The following is a 9,460-nucleotide window of genomic DNA, read 5'->3' as shown; positions in this document are numbered from 1 at the left end:
GATAAGGAGACGGTTAGGGAGGAGGGAGGTGGGGACGAAGGGAGCTTTATAGAAAAAGATGTCCTGTGTTAAACGGTAAGAAAATTGTGAGGCTTATTTTTTATTTTTGAATTAGAAATCGGAGCGGGATCTTTACTTGCTTTTGGGTAAACTACACAATTCCTCGCTAAATTACTCTCTCTCATATTTTATTAATTATACTTTTAATTTTTCTAATTTACTCACTGAACTTTTGAATCGCTCATGTTTTATCACTTCGAATTATTTTATTATTATTTTTGTATGACGCAACATTTTTTATTATTATTTAATATAAAATAATTTAAAGTATAAAATAAAAATAAAAGGTGGTCGGACACTACTGTTGGCAGTAGTTGACCACCATAGATGGTAGTTATTCAATCATAAATTTCATAAATCCAACCTTCATTTTGTCATAATTTGCTCCGAAGTACATAAATTGGAGATTTAAAGTGAGAAAGCTGAAACATTTCGATCAAGATTCACAGGTTTTGGAATATTTTATGGAGAAACAACCATCAAATTCGGACTTAGTAGATTGAGACGAACCGACCCATAAAATTTGGGACCGAATAACCACCATCTAAGGCGGTTGACAATGGCGTCCAACCACCTTCTGTTTTTATTTATATTTTAAATCATTTTATATTAAATAATAAAAAACATCACATCATATGAAAATAATAAAATATTTTTGGAATAATCAAAACAAGAGTAATTCGAAAATTTATGAGTAAATTAGAAAAATTAAAAGTACAATGAGCAAAATAAGAAAGAGAGTATAGTTCAGTGAGATAATGGTGTAATTTACCCTTATATTTTTCATGTCAAAAGCAACGGTCAGATTATTTATCAAATGCATTCATGTTTGATTAATTAAATGCCAGTTTGAATTTAATATAATTTATATTTAAATCAAAACAAATTTTAAAATATATATTTTAGTTTTAGATTTATTAAATATCACCATTTTCTTTTATTATTAAGAAAACAATTTGATAAACAAATCATGGATACCGTTTAATATAAAGCAGCGCAAATTATGGTCTAAAGTTGCAGAATTTAGCACTCTAACCGTTCAACGGTGGCGGGGTGTATTTTTTTAAATATAGAATTTTAATAATGCCTTTAATAATTGGGTTGTTATATAGTGCGACATTTTAATATAAGTTTAAAATAAGACATTATTTATTTTATTATTATTTAAATAATAAAATCAGTAAAAGAAATTATTTAAAATATTATTATTTTTACTTAAAACATCAATTTTTTTAATATTTTTGGTAAAAGTGCTTAATAATAATAAAATCGGTAAAAAAATAACAAAACCGGTAGCGTTTTACCAAATCTGGTGAAACGCCCAATAATAACAAATTCAGTAGAAATAATAATATTTCCGGTAATTTTTATCGATTTTTTTATTTAAATAATAATAAAACCGATAATACTTTTTTTAACCGTATATTAAGACTGTAGCACATGAGTATTTTCTTGAATAATTAATAGGTAATATAATTAAATTATTGGTAGAATTGATCAAAGAAAAGTGTTCACATGGCAGACAGGCAAGCCAAGGTGCAACAAACACATGGAAAATTCTACAAACCCAGAAATTATTTGACCTATTAGAGCACTTCAAATTTTATTTTAGGTAAATGTTACAGTATAGGAGAACTCGTTACCTTGAAATGACGATTTTTAATAAAATATAATTTTTATTAGATTTTATCACATCAAAAGTAAAAAATTCGAATAAAAAATATTTTTTATTAAAAATCGTCACCTGAGTTTTCCACATTATAACATTTACTGTATATCCCTAAATAATTTGTTTGTTGCTGAATTGGGATAAATAATTAGCATGCCAATCGTATTGGGCCAATTCTACCGAAAATTGGGTCAGTGAATCATAAGGCTAAAAACAACTAATTATGGCACTACTGAAAATTTGAAAAGAACCTTAACTATAAGGGTAGGGTTGTAAGTGAGATGAGACAGATAGTGAGTTACTCGAGATCGATTCGATTAAGGCTCGATAAATACTCGGATCGAATGGATTCGAATCGAGCTCGAGCTCGACTCGATTTCTTAACGAGCCGAAACGAGTTACTCGATATTCGACTCAAAAAGCTCGTGAGCAGCTCGAAAATATAATATATTAAGATTTTATTTTTTTAGAAAATAAATTATTAATAATATTAATATTTATGTATTGATTTTTTTTAAAAATACAGTAAGATTTTTATGTATTTAAGATTCATGTTCGAGTTTGAGTTTGAAGCTTCAATCGAGTTAAGTTTAAGAATTTTTTTTTCATTTCGAGCCTTTTCGAGCTGCTCACGAGCTTCAGTTCAGGGTTTCGAGTTCGATTCGAGCTTGAAAATTTTAAGCTCGCGAGTTTTCGAGTCGAGCCGAGCTCAACAATACTCGAGCTCGACTCGGCTCGTTTACACCCCTATACAAGGGTTAAGTGATCCGAAATATTGATTTATATGTAATATATTAGGTTGCAAATATTTTAAATTATTTTAAAATAGTGTAATCTGTAAACTTATATGATCGATAAGTATTGATACTTATATTTTACATGTAATATATTAGGTTGCAACGATTATTAATTTTTATTTAAATATTCATTGCTTACGTTTTTTTTACGAAATAATCTACTTTAGTGATTAAAAGAATCTGTTATTACTCTTAAATATTATGAGATCATTTATAACAAGATAATTGAATATTTATTATCAAATGGTTGAGAGTGTGTAAAACATATATTATAATCTATGTCAGTAGTCTCTTTTATTTTCGGTCTGATCAAATTTAATTATCATTTTTTTAATTAAATGTGTTTGGTCATTTACGTTATCGATCCGTTCAGTTAAAATCTCTCCATCCGTAACTTCCGTTGATTTATTAACGAAAGTATTATGTGGTAATTAAAAAATAAAAAAAAATCCACGTGTTTGTTCAAACTTTTGACTCACCTGTAATCTTCTTCTTCTCCTCCTTTTAAAACTTTTGCTAAAACTTTGGGACGTGTTTGTTATTGTCTTTTTTCTATGCATCTGAGAGGCCATGGCTCTGTAAATCTTTGGCCTTTGCCATGTTTTCACCTTTTGGTTCTTTGGGTCAGTCCTTATTTTCTTCCTTTTTTTACATGGGGATGGACATGGCATCCGAACCCATTTAATTAGGTTTTTTAAAAATTTTGAGTTTGAGTAAGTCAGATTTTTTTAATGTAGTGTTCGAGTCAAATCAGATTCGAGTTTAGGGTGAAAAATATCTGACCTGAAAAAATATAATTTTACCTTATATATTTAGGAATAATTACAATAATACCCTTCTATATATTATTTTTTTCAATTAAATCACTGTTTTTATTGAATAAAATTTTTTTTTTTATTATTTCGGATCTGTCGTATAGAGTTCGGATTTTATTTCAAAAATGCTAGTTGGATTCGGGTCGGGTGGAAGGTATATATATTATGCGGGTCGAGTCGGATTTCAGGTAGAAGAATCATTGTTCTCGAGTCGAATCGGGTGGATCAAAAATCCGACCTATGCCCATCCTTATTTTACTACAAGTTTTTCATATTTAATGTAAACGTTAATGGAGGTAAAGGTCACCTAATTCAATAGTTGGATGGTATGCTCGATCAAATTAAATTATAATTGAGTGATAACTGGTGCAGTTTACTAAATTTATATGAGTGTGAGACAAATGTAAAATTATTACATATAATTATATATAATAATTTAAATACTTATTTTAATAAAAATAATTAAAAGGATTAAAAAAAAAGAAAGCTAAATAGACTTGTTTTCACTTGAAGCCAAGAACATAAAAAGAAAAGTCCAAATCCCATATAATTGTTGCAGAAAGAGCCTCCAAACCTACTTCGATTCCTCCGCCTCCATAGACAACAACTGTTCACCTTTTTCCCAGCTCTCTTTACGTTCTTAATTATATATATCAATCCACCAAAGTTTCGCCCTTTTATGACAATCTAAAACAACCTCGTCATCTTTGTAGTTTTCCTCGATTTGGGTTCCAGCTAGTTGTTGATATTTTTTTTGTGATTTTTAACCAAAACCCACCAGTCAAGATTGGATTTTTTTTCTTCGCTCAATTTCTTGTGAAGTTTCTTTTTAGTTCCTGATCAGGTGATTCAAGGTATCAACTTTTGGAGATGAATTTCAGGAGCTTGGAGGAGTTTTGGGCCTATTACGTGAATCAGCACTCCAAACGATCGACGAGACGCTGGCACTTTGCCGGCACGCTCTCGAGTATCGTATTGTTTATATATTCTTTGTTGTTCAACTGGTGGTTCTTGGTGCTTGTGCCGATATGTGGCTATGGGCTTGCCTGGTACAGTTATTTCTTTGTGGAAGGGAACGTGCCCGCCACTTTTGGGCATCCGGTTTGGTCCTTTTTGTGTGATTTCAGGATGTTCGGGGTTGATGCTTACTGGGAAAATGGACAGGGAGATCAAGAGGCTTGGAAAGAGACCTATATTACACGGCTTCTAAAGGGTGTGTTTGATTCAGATTTGTTTGCTTAGGATGCTATGGGCTATGGTTAAAACTCTTGTTGTACATGTTGCTTCTGAAACTGTTTAGTTCCCTTCTCTTGAGTTTATGATGAATAATCGAGTAGAATTCATTTTGGTGTAGATATAATTCTGGCCTTTTCTGAGTGATCTGTTGGACAATTTTGGTTTAGTTTTCTGCTGTTAATGCTTAGCTAATGAATCATTTTGGTCAAAGGAGTTGATTTCTTGTGGATCAACCTTCGAATTCGAGTCGAATCAACCCCAATCGAATTTTAACCGGATTTTGATTCGAGATACTTACAAGATGATCAGCTCATTAAAAACCCGTAATTCCGGTCATTACGATTACCAAGTTCCAGTACCAGGGAATCAAACAAATCAATCAACAACCTGTAGAAAAATAAATTCTTGCAAATCTTTTATTCATTCTTTATACATCAAGATACCAAAGAATGATGTAAAATCAAAATAAAGTACACTGCTTTTGCAATAAGCACACATATATACTAAATCATATATATATATATATATATAACCAAAATTTTGATGTTCAACGACAACACTAGAAAACTCGCTCCCCAGTTGCAAAGAGATTCCAGAACAGCTGTAATGAAATAGAGGCAAGCTGTGAGCGAGAGGAATGCCTGAAAGATCCTAACCACTGTACGAAATAGCCGTTCCGATGGTGCTGATAATGGCGGCCAGTGTCCCAGCTGAATTTGATATGCCTGTTTCCCAGATTCCAATTAAGAACAATTTCATCGTTGTTACTACAGATGAATACAATCATTGGTTTTAACATACCGTGGAGAAATCCTGCATATTGAGGTGCAATGTCTGGTGAAATAAGCAGCAGCACTTAGTTTGAGGCCAATCCATTCTTTCTGTTAAAGCTATTGTGTGGACAAAAAGGGACTTACTTGCATGTTGAGAAGAAAACCAGCTTGGCTGAAAGAACTCAAGCTCAGGGCTACTGTCAGCAATACGGCAGCGATTTCAGGTGACTTTGCAAAGTTCAAGCATAGCAACGACACCCCGGGGCCGATGAACCCTAGAGACTGTTACATTTACAGTTTGCACATCAACGGTTTCGATTTTCAAGGAAGTAAGATGTTAAATTGGTTCGAGTGTGTACCTGCATGATCTTTCGAACCGATGTTATAGAGTATCCGGCCTTGATTAGAGAATCCGATATCGCTCCTGCAATGTAACCCGAAACAGCCATTGTCCCCCATGGAACTGCACTGAACCAAGCTGCTTGTTTCAAGTTCACATTAAACACCTGCATTTTCCATTGGGGAAAAACTCATTATAGTAACATGATGCTCGAACATAAAAATAGTTGATGAGAATGCTACTAACAGTCTTGAAATAAACCGGCATCCATGAGAGGAGAACAAGTATCCCTGAAAAAAGAAAAGTGCAGCTTTATTATGTCGTAAAAAGAATCGTGAAGCCAATCAGGCGTTTCCGATGCGACGAAAAGACTTACCCAATTGTTGGTTACATTAGCAAATACGATTGCCCATGTCGGTAACTTTGAAAAGAGGAGGCCTATAGGCGGGAGGTCGGCAGTAGCTGTAGGAGGATCGGTTTTCCCGGCCTGGATCGATCTTAGCTCGGATTTGCTGATGAATGAACTATCTTTAGGATCACTTGTGACCTTATAAACCCATGATGACAACCATAGCAACCCAAGAGACGAAAAGAGAACGAAAGGTGCGGTGATGCCGACGGTTGACAACATGATTGGTGTCAAAATTAAGCCCACCACGTTTCCGAGATGGAATCCGGCCATTGAAATCCCAACTGCGCTTGCTCTTTCATGTCCTGGAAACCATCTAAACGACACATTTTTGTCGGTCCATCATTGCTATGAATTGATATGAACTATGATGGAGGTATTACCTGGATAAGATGGTGCTCATGGAAGGAAGGGCAACGCCTTCAGCTAGACCGAAGAAGGCACGAACCGCCAAGAGAGCGACGGTGGAGTGATTGGCAGCCCATGGAGTGAGAAGTGTGGCCAAAGACCACAAGGCAACACCCCATGCCATCACTCTTTTGCTCCATACTTGTCCACAAAGCTCCTCCAATACAGAAGAGAATATGTATCCCCATAGGAAAGATGACTTCAACCAATTGAAAACGTACTCATAAGCATTTTAGTATCCAACTTAAATATACATAGGAATTGTGATTATTTACGGGAAAGTACTAAATAAAAAATAAGGGTAAACATACATTTTGCGTAAAGTATAAAAATGGTCCCTTGACTATAGGGTATTGTTTTATTAAGTCTCTCGACTATTAAAAGTTACAAAATGATCCTCTAATTATAGATTGTTTCTTTGTTGTGTTCCTCGACTATTAAAAGTTACAAAATGGTCACCCGACCATTAATTATGTTCAGAATTCATTCTTTTTCGTTAAAAATAGATGATACTTTGAGCTAAACGTTAACCTGTTGATTGTGATGTAATAAAATCTTATCCTAGAATCTCAAATGACTATCATATCTCATTCATCATGTTGACGTCTAACTTAAACAACCGTCACTTTTTTAACGGAAATAGACGATTTTAGAACATAATAAATAGTCAGGTGACTATTTTGTAACTTTTAATAGTCAATGGACTTAACAAAACAACATTCTATAATAAGAGGACCATTTTGTAACTTTTAATATGCGAGCGACTTAATAAATCAATAACCTATAGTTAGGGGACCATTTGTGTATTTTACCCATATGGTTTTAGTATTTAAACTTAAATTAAAGATTCAATCCAAGAAATCTAATTTCTTTTCCAATTAGATATAAAGCTTGGGATTAATGTTTAATTTAGCATCTAATTTTTTGTCAAATTATATATCTAATTTAGTATACGGTCCAAAATCATAATTTGACCAAATTTGGCTAGTACTACAGGGACCAAAATTCAGAATTTGACCAATATTCGGTAATGGTAGGTGATTTCAAGCGGCGGCACCGAAGATACGATTTTTCAACCACCGCCAAATTTTCTCACCTACCACCATTCTGTTTTTACATTAAATAAAATTAACAATTTTCATTAAAAAGAAGAAGAAAGAAAAAGATGCTTACCTGAACAATGCCGAGGAAATAACTGGACCAGCCAAGCTTATAGGCGAGCGGAACGACGGCAACCGACATCACAACTCGATCAGCATTACATAAACACATGACACAAGCCATTAAAGTCACCACCTTGAACCTTTGGCATCCTCACGGCGGCTTCACGGGGGACCACTACCCTTCTTCTATCCCTCGCCGTACACCGCTTCCCCTCTGTGTCTTCTTCGAAACGAAATCCCGGTCTTTCTCGATGTCAACCCCAAGCTCTCCCATTGACCTGCTTTCCCTGAAACCCGAGGGTGGGTGCCCCAAATTTGGCCCGACGTGATTGTGGAATGCTCAAAGTACAACAAGATTTAGTGGAAGAAGAAGAAGAACGAAGTAACAGAGATTCAGTAGCCATTGGTGGGGGGAGAGAAAATAAATCGGAAAATTAGTTAAATTTAAGAACTCGTTAAAACTTTAAAACAATTTCTTATATATATAGACGTTTTTTTTTGGCAAAACAACATCCAAGGCCCTTAAACTTTTAAAAAAAAATTAATGTACCCTTCGACCAACATTTTTGTTAGTTAATTCCTGCTGTTATTAAATGGATAAATTATAATTTTCATCACTCAATTATTTTCTTCTTCTATTTAGGCACTAAATTTTAAAAAAATTCAATACGAGAATATTGTTGTTATTTATTAGATGGTTACATTATTAAACTATTTAGAATTAAATAATATTAAATTGATATAATTAATAAATATTAAAAAATAAATTTATTAAATCATATTTTAAATTAAGACTAACCTGATTAATATAAATATAAAAACTAAATGTGTTATTGTAAATTTTAAAATTATCATGTCATCCCCATTATAATATTTAAGCTTCAATTTATTTGATTATGTGATTGATTTTATTCTTATCACAAAATAGAACGATAATAGATCATGTAGTCTTAATTTAAAATAAGATTTAAGATTTTTTTTAATATTTATAATTATATCAATTAATATTATTTTAATTCTAGATAATGAGATTGATATGATATTTTAAAATTTATACAATAACATATTTAGTTCATATTTATATATTTAATCAAGCTAATCCTAATTTAAAATATGATTTAAGAAATTATTTTTTAATATTTATAAATTATATCATTTATTATTTTACTTCTAGATAATGGAGATTTATATGATATTTTAAAATTTATACAATAACATTTAGTTTTCATATTTATATTTAATCAAGCTAGTCCTAATTTAAAATATGATTAATAAATTTATTTTTTAATATTTATAAATTATATCGATTTAATATATTTTAATTATAATTAGTTTAATAAATGTAACATCTAATAAAATAGCAATAAATATTCCCGTATTGAAAATGTTTAGAATTTAGTGACCAAAATAGAAGAGAATAAAATAGTCGAGTAATGAAAAGTGTGATTTACCTTTTTAATAATAGCAGGAATTAACGGAATCTGGTGAATGATAGAAATTGTTGATCAAAAAGCCACATTGAATTCTTTTTACGTGGAAGACCCATAGAACGAAAAAATGATAGGGCATATTAGTTTTTTTTAAGTTGGAGGGCTTGGATGTCTTTTACCTTTTTTTAATTACAAATCTCATATATTTCATTGCTGAAGAGCTTACCTTATTTGAATTAAAAAGGAAAAAACAACGCTTTGGAGAATTCTCACTAGGGTGAACAAAACTTAACTTAATTTGAAAAATTGATTTTCTTGACTTGATTTAATTTAAAAAGCTTGATTCGAAATGACTTCGAG

At 32.1% G+C, this 9,460-nt stretch overlaps 1 protein-coding gene and 1 pseudogene across 1 annotated transcript; one reads left to right on the top strand and one right to left on the bottom strand.

Annotated features, from left to right (window-relative positions):
- The first annotated feature begins 3,882 nt into the window (after positions 1–3,882).
- Positions 3,883–4,685, top strand: LOC120166041 (annotated as a pseudogene).
- Positions 4,686–5,115: 430 nt separating this feature from the next.
- Positions 5,116–8,074, bottom strand: LOC120166030 (probable anion transporter 3, chloroplastic). Its single transcript, XM_039175428.1, has 9 exons — positions 7,965–8,074; positions 7,681–7,810; positions 6,483–6,706; positions 6,063–6,415; positions 5,937–5,980; positions 5,710–5,856; positions 5,491–5,632; positions 5,379–5,411; positions 5,116–5,302 (listed from the first exon to the last, which is right to left on the bottom strand). Exons 1-9 carry the CDS (start codon positions 8,072–8,074, stop codon positions 5,229–5,231), a joined length of 1,257 nt encoding a protein of 418 aa, XP_039031359.1. The 3' UTR covers positions 5,116–5,228.
- Positions 8,075–9,460: the final 1,386 nt, after the last annotated feature.

Source organism: Hibiscus syriacus, unplaced genomic scaffold, assembly GCF_006381635.1.
Source record: "Hibiscus syriacus cultivar Baekdansim isolate YM2019G1 unplaced genomic scaffold, ASM638163v2 tig00002942_pilon, whole genome shotgun sequence".
Lineage (NCBI taxonomy): Eukaryota > Viridiplantae > Streptophyta > Magnoliopsida > Malvales > Malvaceae > Hibiscus > Hibiscus syriacus.
The sequence above is the reverse complement of the archived record's forward strand: the minus strand, read 5'-3'. Positions and strand labels throughout refer to the sequence as shown.